This window comes from Gavialis gangeticus, unplaced genomic scaffold (genome assembly GCF_001723915.1).
Source record: "Gavialis gangeticus isolate Ggan-Ray unplaced genomic scaffold, GavGan_comp1, whole genome shotgun sequence".
Lineage (NCBI taxonomy): Eukaryota > Metazoa > Chordata > Crocodylia > Gavialidae > Gavialis > Gavialis gangeticus.
In genome coordinates this window covers 127745475-127766049 of record NW_017729024.1, presented here as the reverse complement: position 1 = coordinate 127766049, position 20575 = coordinate 127745475, and the positions used below count along the sequence as shown (strand labels likewise).

The 20575-nt window shown below is 43.3% G+C and overlaps 2 protein-coding genes across 4 annotated transcripts in view; both read left to right on the top strand.

Annotated features, from left to right (window-relative positions):
* The window catches only part of LOC109298112 (putative ankyrin repeat domain-containing protein 31), a 91080-nt gene extending 73469 nt beyond the window's left edge, over positions 1 to 17611 (top strand). Inside the window, exon 10 of the mRNA XM_019518244.1 lies at positions 15890 to 17611. Within this exon, the coding sequence (XP_019373789.1) occupies positions 15890 to 16041 (152 nt within the window). The 3' untranslated portion in view covers positions 16042 to 17611. The remainder of the gene's footprint in view (positions 1 to 15889) is intronic.
* A 2494-nt stretch (positions 17612 to 20105) lies between these two features.
* GCNT4 (glucosaminyl (N-acetyl) transferase 4, core 2) overlaps positions 20106 to 20575 on the top strand; it is a 25558-nt gene continuing 25088 nt past the window's right edge. For all 3 annotated transcript variants that reach the window (XM_019517697.1, XM_019517696.1, XM_019517694.1), the window contains exon 1: positions 20106 to 20246. The gene's annotated coding sequence lies outside the window, so the exon portion shown is untranslated. The remainder of the gene's footprint in view (positions 20247 to 20575) is intronic.

Here is a 20575-nt window from a genome sequence, read left to right as displayed (position 1 = left end):
CCCACAGAACCCCCCCACAACCTCCCACCCCCATTTCCTACTTAGCAGAGACAGTACCCGGGTCATGCCGCCTTGCACCACTCCTGCTTGCCTTCCCGCACGTGTACGTGGCATGCTAGGGCAGCAGAGGCACCATACAGATGCTCTGGCCAGATGCCAGAGCATCTCTGGAGGTCCAAACCCCTGGCTTGCCTCAGGGCATGCTGGGGAACCATGCCCTGCCCCGCTTTTTTCCAGGGTGATTTTTGTTTTTTTGGTAGCTGGAAATCCAGGTATCAAATTTAGACCCTGTACTACAAATATGGAGAATGGGGAACATTTTTTTCATTTTCAGTGTTCCTCTTGTGGCATCTCAGACTGGTTTGAGATGCCACAAGAGGCACATGCATGCTCGTCTGGATGCACCCAGTGTTTTCAAATAGGAATCTGTAGTATTAAAAACATTCTAACCTGTTGTGGTCTTCCTGAGTTCTTTGCAACAGAATTGCTCTATTATTTTTCTGTGTTCAAAAAAAGAGAGGAAAACTATGAGCTGGCAAGGGGTACTGCAAGTCTATTGAGGGATGCTTTGAGTCTGAAAAGGCTGAGAACCTCTGGTTTATACTAAAGCTCTTTTCTGAGTGAAACTTTCATTGCAAATATGGAATGTTGCCAAAGAATAGCAGTGTAAAATAAAGCTAATACCCCAGTTGGCTCAGTGGATGCTAGTATAATGTGCTCAGTGGATAAAACTAATACCCTAGTTGGCTCAGTGGCTGGTAACGAGACCCTGTGGAGAAGCAGGGGACTTCCCATATATGAGTTACAGAACCTCAGAGCATTTCAGAATTTACTTCCATGATAAACTTTAAAGCTGAATGACTTCAGAGATCTTCCTGAGCATACAGAACACACGTGCATTAAATTGTGCTATGGGTTTTTGAAAGAAATGTTGATCTTTTTAACAATCAGGAATGAGGTTTGTCACTTAAGAATTAAACAGTCACACTTAGAACCGTATCCAGCGTGGTGCCATTTCCACTGTTCAGCAACTTTGAACCAGGCAATGCACATCAGAAAACTCCAGCAGTTTCATAAGTGGAAGATGTGGGAATGTTGCTACTCTCTGAAGTAGATGCTGGGGAAATGTACTGGCAAGAAAGGAGACAGAGAGAGAGAGAGAGAGAGAGACCTGATATGGAGAAAAGAAAGAGAGGGAGAGGAGAACCAGACTGGGAAAAGAAGAAAGAGAACTGGGGAAACACCACCCAAGAGAGAAAGTGGTACAGGTAAGGATAGGTCCAACCTTTTACTGAAAGGTGAGAAAACTGAATGGGTGAGGAGTTGCTCAGACCTCTTGAATTTTTTGCATAATTTGATTAGTAGCTTTTCCAGATTTCTGAGAAATAGCACAAGTTTCTTGAAAAGCAGTCTTCAATTATAACTTTATAATTGTTTAACTTTATAATTGCTAGCATGACCCTCATTGCCAGAGGATTTGAGCACCTAAATTGCCTACAGGTTGGGCACACATAAATTCAGTAGTTCCATGACTGAGACAGTTCCAGCAGAAGTGCTGTTTCACATAAGAAAAAACAAAAAAGACTGAATGATATCATAAAAATATATAACTTTAAAACTCACAAAAATATTTTACCTTCAGCATATTCAGTTGGGATTCTGCAGCAAAAGGGAACTTCTTAGCAGGTACCAAAATCCTTAGGAAATATAACTGCCAACTCAATTTCCACATCTCCAGGTTATAGGTCCCAATCCTTTTATGTTCAGTTCCAAGAAAAAGCTTATCTGTTTTTATGCTCAGAGATAAAACATTTGCTAGGAGAAAAGGGGAAAAAATCAAAACAAAGCAATGTAAAGTCTACTAAGAAGGAAAACCACAGCTGGGGAAAAGTTTCTGGAAACCACCCTCTCACTGAGACCCCTAAATGAGGCTTTTATAAATGTAGGAAGATTCCAAATAGCCCACAGACAGAATAAGCCCCCCTTTATTATTCCTTTGGAGTTTGTTTACTAAGATCCAGGTAGTTACAATTCTGTAACACCATTGCCTCCCTCTTCTGTGCGCCAAGTAAAGTCACCCTTCCTTCTCTGTGCAAAATGCAGTTGCATTTATTTAGCATTCCAGAATTTTGCTTTTTGAACTTCACTTAACTTGAAAAAATAGGAGTCTGTTTCATGTTTTTGTTGTTCATTCTAGTCAGTTTTATTTTCTGGTCTTTATGCATTAGCACAGTATTGCAGTGTTTAGACTGCAGACATTGCAAAATGTTTAAAAGAATTATTTCCATCAGAATTTTTTAATCAACAGTCCTTTCTATTCCTCCCAGAGTTTGGGACTCTCATTGGTAAGTACTACTCTTGGTAATACGTATTTGTAGGAGTTTCAGAAACAAGCCTTCAGACTGTAAACTGTTTGAGACACTATTGGGCAAATCTACCTCTTCTACACGTAATTTAGTTAACTCCCTTGAAATTAATCTGAATTACATCGGTGTAACCAAAAGCAGATTCTAGTCCACTATCTCACATTTCTCCTGGAAAGTTTTTAACACTTTTATAGATTCCACAGTAAATAGCCATGTTTCTAATTCTTGCAGATTTCATGATCTATGTTGTATTGTACGTAAGGCCCCAGCTTCTGGAGTCGGGCAATCAGTTGACAAGAGCCTTTCCTGGGAAAAGTAACTTTCTTGTATCTGTGTTTGTGGAGCAGATCTTGAGAACATGACTAGAGTGTGGCCTATGGCTCAAAACCCCGAAAGAAGAACAAAAATAATCCCACTGTGACCGTCGGGCCTCAAACGCCTGGTCACGTGCAGCCTTGGTTCAAGTAGTTGGTGGTGTACGCCTTACTGACTCCAGTACCACCTGGTAGATGTTTACTCCTCGAGTGGTCTTCCCCAATCTCTCCTGCCACAACTTTGAATGTTTCTCAGTAGTGGGGTGACTACTCAGGGTCCTCCTTTGGCACGAGGTCTGCCCAACGGTCACTTGCAGGGCTCCACCATCCCTACACCCTGACCTTACACCACCTTAATGGATCACTAAGTTTTCCTGGCCACACCCTCACTCTTCCACGGTTGCGGAGGCCTTTCGAGTCCCTCCTCGTCTTTGGTACCGGTTCTTGAAGCCCCTTTGCTCAACCCGCCCCAGGTTGTTTGCAGTTGGTGCTCTCGGTTCTGAAGCCTGCGCCCTCTAGCGTAAGATACTACATTAGGGTCCTAAACCCAGTGTGTTGCCCCTACGGGCCCTGTACTGAATACCTTAGCCATATCATCTCCCCTGACCCTCAACTCCTTCAAACGGGGAAACGCAAAAGAAAAACACAAAATAATACCCTGTTCTATTTTGGAGAATCTGCATGGTGCCTTTCCTGGTCCCTTACATCAGGGTGCCGGGTATCTCATTCCCTAAGGCCTTTCTATGAGAGCACCCCTACGCAGGACCAAATGCCCGTGTCCTCCTGCGCGGTGCCTTTCCTGGTCCCTTACGTCAGGGTGCCGGGTGCCTCATTCCCTAAGGCCTTTCTATGAGAGCACCCCTACGCGGGACCAAATGCCCATGTCCTCCTGCGCGGGTTGTCTCTCTCACTTTATCTGCCTCTTCCTGGAGTATGGTCCTTCCCCACTTCTCTCCCTCCTGTGGTGTCACTATTCGTTGCTCCCTGTATTCAGGGTAGGTATCCTGCCTCTTCGCAGCCCTTCATGCTGCTCCTGCTGGGACTCTCCTAAAAGGGGGGGATTCCTCCACCTCCCCACTGGCCCTGATATTTCTACCTGTTGCAGTGTGGGTCACCACATCCACCTTTCTGTTCCCTCAGTCTTTGCTGCCTTTGTTGGCTGCAGGGGCTGCTTCTGGCTCGTCTTTCTCTCTGTCAAGCTGTTCCTTGCCGTGGCTGCCAGGGTCAATGCCCTTCTTCCCCGAGAGCCGCTGTTGTTTGTCCCCCAGAAAATGCACGTGCACACTTGTAGGAACACACCCTCTGGGTTTGTTTTATGAATTATGTTTTCATACCTAACAGTACTAACATTGTGTGGCAGCCTTGAAAGGATCACAAGGCACTCCAGAGTGCCATAGCATCTTGGTTGAGAATCACAGGTCTACACTAAGCAAATGGCTATCTAGGGATAAAGTTGACTAGAGTTACAAACATGCAATCCTGTACACCAGTGTAGTACGTGTGTGTGTGTGGTTACTTCTGACTTTTCAACTTTGTCTTGGAGGATAATGGCTCACTCTGTGTATTGTGTGTCTGTCCAATATTCATACCATATAAAAGCACATTATGCTGGTGTAAAGTTATTTGTTTGCACTTTCAGTTTAAGACATTTCTGCTTCTTTGAAGAGTGACTTTTTACAAACTTGGGACAAAGATTTTTAGTATGGTCACTGAAAAATAGAATTTGGCCATACAATATACTATATTCTCTTACATAAAACATTCCCTAGAACAGGGGTACGCAATCCCTGGCATGGGTGGGGATTTTGCTTGCCATACCCACCTCAGGGTGAATGGCAGGGAAGACGCCAAGTCTGCGCTGCCAAAACAAAGATTGGGCCCTTTGTGGCTCCCCCACCATCTGCCCCTGACACACCATCTTACAAGTTGAGGTCACAGGTGTTTTTGGCACTCTGCCCAAAAACTTTGCTGACCCCTGCTCTAGAATGTAGTACGCACCTTGTTTTTGAAAGGTTGAAGAAAGCAAGATCTTACTTTGTAATAAGTAACTAAGTAGCAGCAGCTAGGGAGCCAAGCCTGCTCATTGTTCTGCTCCATATGGGTTGTGTACCCACCAGGCTTCATGCAGCCACTCTCAAGTGGCTCCGGATTGGTTGTTCTTATTCCGCCTTAGATTCACCTCAGGCACCTTTGCTGACTTTGTGTTACCTCCCCAGGAAGACCCTCCAGTACTTGCCTGCCAGATATTGTTCTGTTCAGGATCAGAAGATGCCATTTAAGTTGAGACTTGTGGGAGGGTATTGCCAGTGGATGTTCCTGGGGCTCCACCTCCCCTACCCCACTTCCATGTGCCAGCCAGCTGGAGTCACCTGGATGTTGGATTGACTGGGCATGTTATGCACCAGTCTTCGTGGCAGGCCCTGCTATGGGCTTTGAGCTTCATAGTATGAGCGCAGCATCAGGTTGCAAACCACATGCTGTATTTAGGTCTCTTCCTCCTGGGTCCGGTCCTAAGAGACCAGTGGGGCATCTAGTGGTCCTGCTTATTGCTAGGGACCATGGGCCTTCTGGCCTCTAGGTTGCCTGCTAAGCTTTAAATGTGCCCGCCTAGAGTCCCTGAGAGCCCTGATCCCTTGGCCCCAGCACATAGCTTGTGGCCTCTCTCCAGCTTCAGGGGATAATTAAATTGTAAAAGCAAAATCCAACAAAGGCTCCAGGGAGGGAGTACTCCTCCTCCCTACTGATGCATCCTGTGTGCTGTGCTGCAGTCTGTCCTTTGGCATCCTTCCCAGCATGGTCACCAGGTATCGCTCTGTTGTGGGGCTAGACCCCTCTTCAGGACCCCATCCTGGGTCCCTGCCCTCTCTGGGACTCCATGTTGGGTCCTGGCATGGAAGTGAATCTGGCTGTGGTGGCAGGAGCATACAGCTGCCTCCCGGCTGATGCTTTTCAGTGTTCCTTCTGCCGCCAGCTTTTATTTGAGCTGGCGGGCGTTCTCTGATGACATCATCACCTCATGCCAGCCCTGGCCATATAAACAGGTGGCTGGTAAACCAGGCGGGAGGTTTGCCTATCTGGGGTTGGCTCCCAGTCGGTGTTACACTTTTCCTCCTGGTGATTGCTACAGGTTGCTGAAGATTTAACATTCATTTTCATCTGGTAAGTGGCAGAACCTGCTCTTACCATATTTCTTGCATATAATGCACACTCTAATTTCCAGTAGCCGGTTTTGGGGGAGAGGTGAATATTGTATGTAGAAAATACAGTACTAGTGGTGTGGGAGAGGTCTCTAAATTTTTTCTGAGACTGTACATAGTACCTAGTCAGTAAGTGACAGCTCCTATAGATTTTGTTGGTGAATATAAATTGCTGATCAACTTAACTATTGGTTAATATTTAACTTGAACTGTAATTTGATTTATACAGTACCCCATTCTTCCTCAGATCCACCCATTAGATTGGCTTGTAAACTGAAAGAATTTAAAATAGGAACTTTTGTTTATGTTCTTTATCCAAGATGAACCCTGAAATATTATTTCTGATCCACTAACTTAATCATATTCATGCTAATTAAAACAGCTGTGAACATATTTTAGAGAGCTGTATATTATACATTTGCATGAATATTTTATTATACTGTCTGGTGTACAGGTAAACTGCATATTTTATGAATGTGTATATGTACTGGATAATCAAGAATAAATTACAAGCCAACATAAAATGTTTAACAATAATTTAAACATATATTTGGCATCTGTAACTTGCTAGTTATACTGAACAATATTCTGTCATGAATCCTTTCAAAGAAATCATATTATCTCTTTAATAAAAAATGCTCAGGGAATAAATTTGGTGATGGAAGTTTAAATAATTTGATATCTAAATGGAACAAAGAACTTAATCTGGGTTTAGATCTGTGGGAGTGGAAGGCCATCTGGACACCAAACAAAAATATGAATACTTAGAGCATGGAATTGGGCATTTATACTTTGTATGAAAATGAAACACATCTTTTATTTCACTGTAAGGTAAATCTACAATACAGTCCTTTATGTATGAAAATATATGTATTGCCTGATTTGTACGTGCAGGGATGGTAGTCATGTCCATTTCTTAAATCTTTTTCTTGGGACCGGATTACAGCTATAGGGGACACATCTACATGTAATGCTATGTTGTCACAGTGATGCACTACAGTGATGTAGAATCCATGGGTATCTACATTTGACCAGGAGCAACTTTGCTGTAGTGAAATGCTCCCCCATTATAGCGTGCCGCTGCGGCAAAGTAGCTGCTAAAAATAATTGCACGTGGCGGAGTACAGGCAGTAACTGCACTGTGCTTTTTTAATACTTCCAAAAGGAAGTAATAAAGCATGGCACAGTAACAGTGTTGCTGTAGGACAACATGTAGACATGCCCAGCGAGGATTAGATTTCAAATCTCAGAAGATCCTGTCTTCTTCCCATTAAATTGTTATAATACTGGTGAATTATCCTAAATGGATTCTGAAGTTTTAAAAAAAGGAGTTTAACTATTTCCAGGTAACAATTTAAATGTCATAATGCCTCAGTCTGAGGACCCTGAAGAACAATGGGTAATTCAGAAAATCTAACAGATAGATGTTACCTGTTAACATCCATGTTCCTAATGATGATATGAGAAGATAGAAATAAAATTCAGTAATTATTGTGTGAGATTGTGATGTGAGTAAAGGTCCACATACTGCTTTTGTATGTCTAGTACATGGGAAGGCAGGGTAGGGCATGGAGATCAGTCCACATTAACAATAAACAATTTTACAAACATATGGAAGCTGACAGATTTACCAGTAATTGTCTCCAAAAGTAGCCCCTTCATAGCCACATTGTGGACATGGCATTTTGCCCAAGTTACGTTTTAAACTAGTGAAATGATGGCATGCCCTCAAATACCCCTTAGTTCTAGTGGGTTGGAATAAAGGGCATACATTTTACCCTCCAACAATCCATTTCCCTTTCTACCTGCAAGTACATCCTTACGTTTGAAAAGTAGAGCAGAGGAAGAGGGGTCAGCTTGGATCTGCTGAGGCAATACATTCAGAAAAGAACACTTACAACTAACTGTTGTTTCCTTTTCCTCCTAAGTGATACAGATTTTACAGATGTTCACTGTAGGCTACAACTAAATAACTTCCTCCCCTCCACACCCCCAGTAATAGTCCTCAGGTATGCTAAGGGGTACTATTGTTAAAACAGAAAGTAAACCATTACTGTGTCAGATCAACATCAATAGAATGACGGTTTGTAAAAATACAAATTTACTGCCAACTTGCCTTCTGTGCAAAGTCTAGTTATATATACTTTGCAAACAATCTACAGACTGTTACCCTTCAACTGTTTAGGGGAGACACTGTTTCCCCTAGTGCCTCCTGGCATGACAAAGAACAATGGACACAAATTATTAGACAGTAGGTTTAGATTAGACATCCGCAAGAACTGCTTCACAGTTAGGGCAGCTAGGAGCTGGAACCAACTTCCTAGGGAAGTGGTGCTGGCTCCTACCCTGGGGATCTTTAAGAAGAGGCTTGATGACTACCTGGCTGGACTCATTTGAGTCCAGTCTTTTCTCCCGCCCAGGCGGGGGGTTGGACTTGAAGATCTACAAGGTCCCTTCCGACCCGACTTCTATGATTCTATGATTCTGTGAACACTGAGGAAACCACAGTGATAAGGTCTGATAAATGAGAGAACACTATTGATTGGTTACATGGAAGAGAATAGTTTAAGTCTTTCTGAAACAATTTTAGCTATGCTATAAAATGTCTGTTGACATAGTTTAGTCCATTGAAATCAGAGTGTCAAACACGTGGCCCACGGGCCAGATCTGGCCCACCGACCTGCTTACAGTAGCAGCCAAGTGCCTGGGTAAGACCCATGTTGCTAGAGCTCCAGCAGTACCACGGGAAGAAGACTCAGTTAATTGAGTTCACTCTGACGCACTGGAGCTCCAATGTGAGGTACTACATAAATGCGCATTAGACTGCAGACTGCCCTAGTGTGCATTAGGGTTGGGCAAAACAGCTATGTTTCGATTCAGTTTCAGATTCAGCCGTTTCAGAGGACAGTGATTTGTTTTGGTGTTTCAGACCACTGTCCTGTTTCATTTTGGCTGAATCTCCTCTGAATCTGTTTCAAATGGACTACAAGCTTTGCAGAGGCCTACTGCCCACCCAGGCGAGGCTTGGGGCTGGGACCCCAGCGGGGAATAGGATGGGGCCGTGAGTGGCTTGTCTGGGGGAGGGGGAGGGCTGCTGCCCTCCATGCAGGTGAGGAGACCCCTGCATGGATCTCTGATCCTTGTCACACTGGGTCGCAAGGCAAAGAAGCAGCACAGAGCGGCGAGTAAACTTGCTGTTCCCTGCAGGGAGCAGAGTTCTGTGCTGGGGGTCTCCTTGCTGCTGCTGCCCGACCTGCGTTGTCTTGGATCTCTACTCCCTGAGGAGATAGGTCGTGTGGCAGGGACCAGCACTGATACAGGAAATGCGGCAGCGCTTTAATTAGAGAGGCTCTCAGAGCCACTCTAATTAAAGTGCCACCCCCACCCCCTCTCACTGCCAGAGCACATGTAAAAGTACCTAGAGGTACTAAATTTAATGCACATTAGGAAAAGCACATTAATACATGTGTAAATCCATCCGCTGAAACTTTGGAAAAGTTCTTAATGTAATGGATCTTGGGGGACAGTCCCAGTCTCTGGAGGCTGACACCTGTTATAAGATGACTTCAGGTGTGCCTGCTAAGTCTTACAATTTACTGTTAGAAGGATAGTCCCTTACTCTTGTATAAGTCTATGAAAGCAGAACCTTCAAACTGCAAGATTCATAGGGAAGAAAAGAACTATTGTAATGAAGATCTGTTGTGCTCAGACAGGTGGACCAGAAACTGTAGAATCAGATCATCTAGCACTTTTCCAAAGGCTTGTGCTTCCTATTTTTTTCCTTGAACCTCCAACCATGACAGAATCAAATCCTGTGGAGAGGCTTAGATTACTGTTGTTTCCAGAGAAAATGTTAGTAAGTTGGTAACAGTACTGTAGCAACAAAGTTTGGTGCCCAGGGCAAAGTCTGCAGAGGCAGCACACCGTCGATCCATGCACAGATCCAGGGGGCACATGCCCCGCCCCCCCATGCTTGCCCGGGAGTGCATGCAATGGTGGGAGCCGCCCTTTCCCTGTCCTTGCACCCCCCCCAATGAGTCACTCACGGCTCCATCCCACGCCCCACCCCACCCCAGAGCTGGGCAGCACCTGTTGGCTCCCCTTCACTTTGGTGCCCTGGGTAGTCACCCCGCTCGCCTCCCCTTGTTACAGCACTGGTTAGTAAGAAGCCCCCTGCATGCACACACAAACTTTCCAATGAGACACAAGGGTCGTGACCATCCCAGAAAGGGATAGTTTCGAAAATCGCCATCAATGGAGATGAGACATCTAGTTCCCTTGAATCAATGGAAACCCTTCCATCTTCCTGGCACAGAATCTAAAGAGGGTCATATGAGAGCCATCAGTTCCAGGACCACACCTGGAATAGAGAGCCAGTGGTCATGACATCTTCCTCTACTCTTTCTTTTTTGAAAGGAACATTCAAGGGATCAAAAGGATATTTTGTATATGTTACTAATCCTTGTTCTGTTGTAGTTCTGCAGCAATTAAAATGGAGCAAACTCAGCTGTTTCACACAACCTTATTTATACTCCACTCATTCACAACATATAATTCTGTAGAATTCAGTTAGCTCCATCACCTGCCTATCTTGAACACAGAGGCACAAAATAGCAAAGTATGAGGTATATGTGAGTCATAAAAATTAAATTATAAGTTAAAAATATTAAAAATAAAGCTTGAGTTGATATATTTGATTTGTATGTTGTCAGAATCATAGAAAAATTGAGATTTTAGGCAGGAATTTAATGAGCAGAGAATGGTTGCTCTGTATACAGAACAGTATTTTTTTTCTACCATGTAACCATAGTTCAGTCATTGGGGATATTGGTCTGAGGGGGACAGTCTGTGGGGAAAAAAGGACTCCATTTTCTTAGTAATGGATCTTTATAATGTGATTCTTGAAAGTGGCAAATTACTCTACAGTGGGAAGCTGGTGGCATAGTGCAGGGAACAGTACTTACAGGAAATGCTCTGAGATACAAAACTCCCTTTCCCCCCCATGTACACATTGCAAATATAGCAATTCTCAGTGATAATTTGTCACTGATAAACTTCAGGTTCCTCTCTGAAACTCATGCAACTCCCATTCCGGTTTCCACTGTGGCCTCTGATTCAGTTACTTGCAGAGTGAGGCAGCATTCCTCTAGTCCCAGTTATTATTTTCTGTGCCCCTCAGACACTTAGCTTAGAGGCACGTTTACTGGTGTCATGCAAAGCCATCTCAAGGAGCCAGTAGTCTTCCAGGGGCTGGGGTGTTGTGCGTGCTAAGATGCATGGTTGACAGCCCTGACTGAGGTTGCAAGTTTGAGGCTATAGCAGGAGTGCTTACAGCGCAGCCTGTCAGATTCCAGTGAACCTGTGAATTCTGCTAAATACCTTGTCACAAGGACATGCAAAAGGAAGTAGTTGTCCAAAGATTTAGAAAGAAACTAGAGTAAAAAGGAGAGGAGTCAGCAAAGGACATACAAACATCTGCAGAATCAGCAAACATGTCAAAGGGAGAAAATAAGAGGAAGCAAAAAGAAGATAAAGGAGAAGCATGAGAGAAAAACAGGTAGATAGTGGCAACTGTGTCAGAATAGTGTGAGGGGAAAAAGAAGTTGAATGGTCAGCCTCAAATTCATCCAAGTTGTGACTCAAACCAAGTGAAAAATGCTAGGAACCACAGTGAAAGTATGTCTAATATTAGTCTCAGAACTGAGGAGGACTGATTTGGGATGAGTAAATTACAGATATATTTTGCTAAATGTTGACTGTAAATTAATTTCTAAAATGATTGCAATGAGACTAACGAGAGTAATTATCCACTGAGATCAGGTTGTATTTGTAAAAAAGGAGAATACACTGGTATTTAATTTATAACATCTTTACCTCAGAGTAGCATGATTTTGACCATCAAAAATGTAAACAAGGTCATCAACTAAGGCAGAAAATAAATATTTTCTATAAATTTAATTGGCTCTGCCTTTATTTACAGTTTTAGAAGATTTGACTTTTGAAATATTTTCTGAAACGGCCTGAAATGCTGAACTCAATTTCTGCAGTGGCTGAAATGTTTTAGCTTAGAACTCTCTAACGCCCCAAGGGATGACCAGATCGAATGGTCACAAACTCCGCTGCAACCGTTTCAGGCTGGACATAGGGAAGAACTTCTTTACCGTCCGAGCCCCCAAGGTTTGGAATAGACTGCCGCCGGAGGTGGTTCAAGCACCTGTTTGGATGCCTTCAAGACACTTTTGGATGTTTCTTTTGCTGGGATCCTATGACCCCTGCTGACTTTCTGCCCCTGAGCAGGGGGCTGGACTCAATCCTCCGGGGTCCCTTCCAGCCCGAATGGCTATGAAATCTATGTCTGTGAAATCTATGAAATCTCTCAGTATGAACCATCTGTTTATTCAGTTTTGAATGCACATTTTTGACTCTCATACCGTTCTGTCTTATAATTGTAGCATTTTAATAACACTGGTATATATTATAATTGATTAATAGTTGTAACTGTACTTTGAAGTGTCATTATTTTGTTTTTTTTAAAAAGAAAAAATTCCGAAGTGTTAGAGTATAACCTCTGTACATCACATTTGAATGGATTCTAGTTTCTCATACCACCCAAGGCAACAGTAGTTGCCAGTAACCACAGGTAATTTTTTTTTACAGCAGTAGTTGCTCTCTTTCCTTGATATATTGCTAGTTCTTCTGTGCCTTTGTTAAGGAGTCACAGCAAACAGCTATCAAGGTGAAAAGAATCCTTTAAAATTAATCAACATATAAACGGAGGAGCAAAAGAAATAAGGCACTGAATTCTTTATAGCTGTTTACAGTTGAGGAAGTCAGTAGACCTTTCTGAGAAATCTATTATCTTACCTAGGCTGTGGCTTAATGTCAAATTCTACAAACTAAATCAGATAAGCTTACTTGTTGATTTCAAAGCCTCCTTGCATGTTTCAGGATGAAGGGCATGCCTTCAGGAAATTCTCGGTAGGTACTAACAGAGACTCAGATACATTTTCTCCCAAAATGAACCTTTTCACCTTGGAACCATATCAAATATTTGCATCCACTTTCCTTGCTATAGTATTCAAAGTATTTTTTAAGTTTCACATACCTTGATGGTTTACTAACTCCTCACATTTTATTCTTCTTCATACAGAAGATGGGAGGTAACAGATTATCTGAGAAGACGTGAACTTAGATGAATTATTGAGGATAAAAGGAAAATTATGTTTTAGAAAGCATCTCAAGGCTGTACTATCAGGTGTAGGTGGAAAATTGTCCTTGGAGTCACATTTCAAAACCCAAAATGTATGAGAAAGTTTAAAACTAAGATCCAGTCTCATTTTGTAAGATGCTTAGATAGAGGACTTAGAAGTTATTCTTCATCTGACATCTATCTGTACAGGTCAATAGCAGGGGTGGATAACCTGTGGCATGTATGCCATAGTGGCGTGAGCAGCCTGTGTGTGTGAGATGCAGGAGACTGGGGAGGAGGCAGGCAGCACAGTGGCAGATAGGGCAGGGAACAGAAAGTAGAGCAGCAGATTGGATGGGGAGCAGAAAGCAGAGTAACATTGTATAGGGAACACAGGTGGCATCTACAGAAGACATTGACTGCTTAGTCATTAGTGTGCAGTCATTTAGTACTTATTTATACAAGCACTAAATGGTAGTCTTGTTTATACACATACTAAATGTGCAGTAACCGGAGTTGCTGCACAGTAGCATCACCAAACAGCTTTAGGTGATGCTGGCTGCAATAGCTTGTTACTACTGTGCAGTAGCACTGCATCACACTTCCTGCCACATGACCCTGCTGTGCAGTAGTAACCACTACTGCACAGTCAGCATCTCATGTAGATGTGGCCACAGCGCAGGGAGCAGAAAATGGAGCAGCCAAAAGGGATTGAAGTGGCACTCGGTGAGAGTGCAGGACTAACTTGTGGCATGCCTGACAAAAAGGTTGGCCTATACTGGTCTAAAAAGTGGGCATTAGATCGTTTCTGCCAAAGCTTCTTAGATCCTTTAGCAGCAGTTATATGGCTTCCAGTTCTTACAAGATCTGACAGATTTTTTAGTTTTTGACCTATTTGTTTGGCAAAAATTGAAGCTAATTAATATATATATATATATATATATTTTAGAGATGCAGGAACTTGAGAGAAGACATGTTTTCATATTTGGAAGTGTTCTGACCTCTTTATAGCAGCTGTCCCACAAAAAGCCTGATTTAAAAAATCTCCAAATAGTTTTATAAAGTAGTTACTAACAGGAACTAGTGTACCAAGTAGTTTCAAACTTTGCCAATATTTTCTACAAAAATTCCTATGAAAAATTAAGAGACAAAGGAACATCTTTCAGCAAATTTAGAGGGGATAAAAGTTAGGTATATTTTGGGTATTATCAAAAGATTGTAATTGTAATGCTACTATGGATCCAGATTGTATCACAAAACACATTTATAGATTTCACATTATTATATTTTAAACATTTTACACTTGAGGTAAAGGATTAAGATGTCAAGATATGGTTTCCATCAAACTGTATTCTGACTTCTACCCAAATATCACTATTCCTTTTTTTTCATCACCACTAATGAGGTTGGTACAGGCCTTTGTGTGAATAGTATAATCTCTTCAGAGATTCAGGCACAATTTATTTGACACCATCAGGCTTTGCTTGTTATCTGTACAGATGCAAGGTACCCTACTGTAAATCCCCCGTTGTTTTTTATATAGCCTGTGTTCTGACATGGACATATTGCAAAATTATTTAAAGAGGCTTAATGACTAGTGAAAATTCAAAAGGGTCTGTGTTTATCCACCAACTAATGATATCTGCTTGATTTCAGTAAGCCCATTCATAGTATTTGATGAAGTATCTTGTTGTCTATGAAAGCATATGCCTCTCTGAACCGGTTAGTCTCTAAGGTGCCACTTTGTCCTGCTTCTTGCACTGAGGAAGTTATGCATGATTTTTTAATATTTTTTTTTCCTATTTATAGGCAGATCTTTAGACACAAAGGTGTATTTTTTATTTACATTAGATCAAAAGAATTACCTGAACACAATGAAAAAGCCATGTTAAAATCCAAAGTAGGATGTTTATAGCCATGCTATAACCTAAGGGAAAGTCTAGTTTACATGACAGTGAACATGGCTGCAAACGTGTTAGTCTGCATCTTAACAGGACTTAACTCAGCTGAGCTAATAAGATTGAACAGAACATTCTTTAGCTCTGTCAGAACAAAGCTAGAGGGTCTCCAAGTGTTTGAACAGAGTTTGGACACTGATTTTTTTATTATGATTATTATAGCTCCACCCTTATTCTTATGACGGTGTTCTCTTCCTGGGAGCAATTGCTAATTGTGATAACTTCACCATGGTTAGCACTTACTATTTCTGAACCTAGCTCCTTTCAAGAATATAATTCATGACTTTCAAGTGTGCTGTTCATTTCAGTGATAATTGTATCTGAAAGCCCAGTATGAGGTAATATGATGTGCAGCTCTGATGCTTTTTTTTAAGTGTATTTAAGGGATAAAGTATAAAGTCATGAAAACAAGCAGCTCTCTGAAGACCTTGTTTTCCTAACTGTTGGCTTTGAACAGCAAATTATGTGCTAGTGATGAATAGTTGTCTTGTTCCATTGTTGACAATTCACTGTATAACATGATATTATTATTGCTTAAATAACACAAGCAGGGAATTTTTTTTCTAAACCAAAAAAACCTTCCTTCATTTTATGCAGTTAAATGAAGGCTGTAATCCTGCAATTTTTCAGGCAAATAATACCACCCTGCTTGTAGTACTGGGGCTTTGGGCCCAATCCTGCAGTTCACGGTGTCTTGGTACACTACTTCCTCGACAGAGTCCCGCTAACCTCTGTGGGGCTTCTTGCAGATGATACAGTGCGTCTGTGCCACAAAGTGCATGCCTAGTAACTTTGACTGTAAGATCCCAGTTAGTTATTATTTCAATATCATGTTTTTAATCATTTGCTTCTTTGTTTTCAACAGAATCTCCTATTCAGTTTGATTTGGTAAAAAACTCTACAAATTTTCTTCACTTCAGTGAGATACTGTTAATAAATAATGAAGAATTTTTGCCATGTCATTTAATGGAACAGTATTGGAAGTTCTATATACAGTGTGAGGATTTTGGATTTTAAGAACCCTCCTGGAGTTCAACAGATTTTTTTTTCATCATCAGAACTTTGAATGTTTTAAATTAGATTGCCTTCAAATCAAATTTATATAAACTAACTTACCTGGTGGTATGTATGCAAAAGATTTCTTGTGAATACACAAGTGCTGAACACATATTTTGTATATTAAGAAAATGTAGAGATAGAGAAAATACTTTTGTAAACTTAACACTCTCTATGGGTTATAATCAACCCTTGTGTGAGTGCAACTCCTTTGACTTGAGTGGTTTTGTACTTGATATACTAAGGCTGAAGGTTACCCTGCACATCGAACTAAAAAAATTGTTCCTTACCTCAGAGCCAATCTGCCTGAGTACATGCTACCAAATAAAGATTTGTGTAGTCACATAAGCAGTTACATTAAACAGAAATTAAGACATTCAGCTTTTAAAATAGCTAGCTGATTGCTTTCATTTACCTGAGATAGACGTATATAAATATTTCATAAGGTGTGTGTTTGAAAGTTAAAAGCAAAATCTTAACCACCTGACATCCTTAAATGTGGAGATTTCTCTGATTACCAGATATATTCATTTGATCAGTGAAAGCACAACTGGATGGCAAAAGTGCAATGATGTCACTTGCTGGTAAAATAACTTTTCTGTTTAAATCTTAGAGCGGCTTCAAATTTGCCTTAGCTTCCTGAGGCTTTGTGTTTGTTTTAATTTCAAAATTTGTGAGTCTGCCTCAGTAGCATAATTATAGCATGCTTGACTATTATGAGAGTGATCTGCATTAAGATTGCATTATTGTTCTTTTGCTCTCTGGATTACAAGAAATAGAAGAGAAGCAGAAGTAACATCTAATTTGCTATAGTCTAAGGACAGGGTAGGGTGACAGACTTGTGCCAATACATGACAGCCTCTTCCATTTGTTCAGTGTGACTAATTGTTCTACAGAGGACTCGATTACTGCCATAGTCAGAAGAAGGCTATCGAGGCATGAACTTGATGAGTTCACTTGATAAATGTTAATTCTGCACTCTGTCACACAGTAGCAATCATTGGTTAATATGTTTTGAAAGGGTGAAAAAAAGTTAAACTGTCATGAAGCCAAAAAATTAAAGCCTGTTGAGTGAGAGTTAGTTAATAAAGGTCAGTTTTCACAGCCAGCTGCTGAAAAAGGAAAACTGAAAGTCAAATCAGTTTAAAAGAAATGTTTATGCAAACATAATTGTTCATGTCTTGTTTGGGAGAAAATATTAGTGTTCCAGTTTTAAAAATGACTTTTGAGATCTGCTACTGTATTCCTTATTTATGGATTTGTTTAGAGTTTTCTTTGTTATAAGGTACTTAATAGCATGGTTAATATATAAAAACAGTAAGGTCTCGACATTGACACTTTGCAATGTAATTTTTCTACAAAGTAATATTCTCTATTATAGAAAATACAGTAATAGTATCTACTATAGAAAATACAAATGTTCTGTAGTAATATAATTAATTGAACATGAGCAAAACGTAATAGGTGGTATCAAACTCATTAGACCATAAACTGATTCTTTAGCAAAAATAATAAACTTGTTTCTTATTGATTACACATGTGAAAGTAAATAAGCTTAATCTTTTCTTATTTTTCAGTGTTCATACTATTTTAAGAAAGCAAGAGATTTAAGGTTAGCTTGATAATACAGATGGGGTTGGGGAGTATGGCCCACAGGCCAGATCTGACTCGCCTAGGGATTTTATCTGGCCTATAGTGGGTCCTTTGCCCCACCCAGCTCAGGTGTTTGGGGCAGCCTGGCTATGGCACATGTGGCCAGTCCTGCTGCTCCTGGGTGCACAGCAGGACTGGGGTAGTGGGGTGGCTGGACTTGCTTTCCAGCCCCCACAGTGGCGGCTCCTTCTTAGTGCGGCTGTCAGTCTCCACTGCTGTCACTCTACCCGGCCCTGCTGCCTGGGCACCCTGGCACATCTGCCCTGCATCCATTGCTGGGGGTGCTGGATGGAGTGGGCCAGGTCTCCATGGAGACTGGCCCAGAACCCACATGGGCAGAATGTGCTTAGTCAGGCAGATGGGATGGGACTGTGAGCTGGTGGGGCATGGCATCTGGGACTGGGATGGGTGAGCGGGGCCAGGACCAGAGCTGGGATCAGGTTCAGTTTGGTGACAGTGTCAGGCCAGAGCCTGGGGCAGAACCATGCTCTGCTGTCCACTCATCCCTGTGACGGGCACCAGTTCCATGGGTGGGGGCGAGCATGGAGCAGATCGCAGCTCTGTCCTGGGCCCTGGCCCCTGGCCCTATGCTGCCATGGCCCTGGCCCCACTTACCCACTCCTGGATCCTGCTCCCTGGACACTTGCAGCTTCATCTCATGCACCCGGCCAAGCATGCCCTGCCTGTGTGGGGCCCAAGCTGGTCTCCATGGAGACCCCAGGATCACTAGGCAATGATGGCATGGGCCTGGGGCCTGGGACAGAGTTGTGATACAATTCCTACGTGCCTCTGCTCATGAAATTGGTGCCTGTCACGGGCACGCAGGGAACAGGTCATGGCTCTGCCCTGGGCCATGGCCCTGTGCTGTCATGGCCCCATGATCCCGATCCCAGCCCCAGCTCCACTCATCCATCCTGCTCCCAGATGCTGCACCCCGGGTGCCTGCAGCTCCATCCCATCCACTTGGCTGAGTGCAGAGCAAAGTCACTTAGGGAGTTTTGGTGAGCTGTTGTGGGCCCTGGGAGGGGTGGCTGATCCAGCCCTTGACAGCTCACTAAAACTCCTAAGTGGCCCTCCAGTCCAAATAATCACCCACCCCTGATATAAATGGTTTAACAGCTGATTAATATGATTAGGGAAATGGGATTTTCCAAAGTCAAAATATTTTCATATTTTAAGAAAATATTAAGTCATGAAAAGAGTCATGTCATTATTAATCTTTTTGGTTTCTCTGTAAATGTGTTGCTTTTTTCCAACTTTGCTTTTGCATTAAATATCATAAGCCAAAAACAGCTAATTCTGGATCCTATGCAATACAGGCACAGCCACCAGATCCTGAATCAAGTGGAAACCTAATGTAGTGCATTATGCCCCAGAAGACAGGCAATAGCAGTTAGTCCTCCCAACCCTTCTGCTCTTAGCAACTGTCTGACTCTTATATAGCAAATTACTTTTGTGCTCCTATGCTCTGGTTTAATGTATGTCTCAGTCTATGCAGAGCAGAGGAGCCAGGAGATAGCATGCAAAGAAGAGAAATCATCTGGCATCCCATCCAATATTAATATTCCAGATCCTCATAGAGAAAGGAAGTAAGAGAGAAGTGAATGGATCAGATTTAAAAAAACACACAACAGTTAAATTCACCCCATTGCAGGGCACTGGGAAGAGGCACATCTATGAAGCGGTGTTCTCACGCTCTTCACTGGAGTGAGTCTTACCCAGCAAGAACAGAACAGAGCAAGTAAGACGCACGGGAGGAAAGGGCGGATGTATAAAGTTACTTGGGTGCCTAAAGGTGCTGAAGGGAATGTAGTGTGATTTTCAGCAGTGCTTAGGACTACGGAAGTCCAACTTAGAGCCCACCATCATCTTTAGATCTATAAGTAGTTAAGCACCATTAAAAATCTGATCCTAAGAGACGAGGTTAGAACCAGCGGTTTGAAGGAAAAACATCACAAAGGCAGGAAAGTGGACTTCAAAGGAGGCAAAAATACAGGATGCACGGTGAGGAGACAGGGGGATGCTTTACTTTTATTCCCAAGGAAAAGAAAAGGGACAGGAGGGGCAGGTGAGAGAACACGCCGAGGTGGGAGAGCAAGCAGCCACCTGAAAAGGAAGAATAAATAGTAAAGACACGGGAAGGAAGTGGGAGCCGACGCTCTATCCCCAACCTAGGAATCCAGGTGGATTTTGGTCTTTTACAAGTTGAGATCGGGGTGTTCAACCTCAGGGCCGCGGAGCCAACCCATGTGGCCCATGGTGGTGAGTTGGGACACGAACTGGCCCCAGCCAAATTCCCAACGCCAGCCTCGTCCCCTGCAATCCCAGCCGTAACCACGCCCCTTTCCCGGGCCAAGCCACACCCCGCGGGTGGCGGCTGGGTTGTCCCGCGCCCCCTCCACGTGGCCGGGGGTGCCCCCCCAGCGCCAGCCCAGGTGGCGGCTCGGGCCCACGGGCAGGATCCGGCCGCCCTGGCTCGCAGCATTCCATTTTGCAGTGCGCTTCCCGGGCAGGTAACCGGGGGTTCGCGGGAGGAGAGGCGGGGTCGGGGCGCGGAGATGCCAGTCCCCCCACGTGCGAGCGGGCAGCTCCGCCGCAGCTCAAAGCCGGGAAAGAGGAAGAAGAGAAGCGGGAGGTGCTGCCCTTCCCTGCAGGCAGCCCCGCGGCCCGGCCGTCCCGCCTGCAGCGACCGCGGCAGCTGCAGCGTGGAGGGGACGCGGCTCGCGGGACGGGACGGGACGGGACGGGTCCGCCCGTTCCCCCCGCGCCCGGGCACACGCTCTTGCCCCGGTGCAACAGCCCCCTGCTCCGCCCCGCGCCTCCTGCGGCAGCGGACACCCGG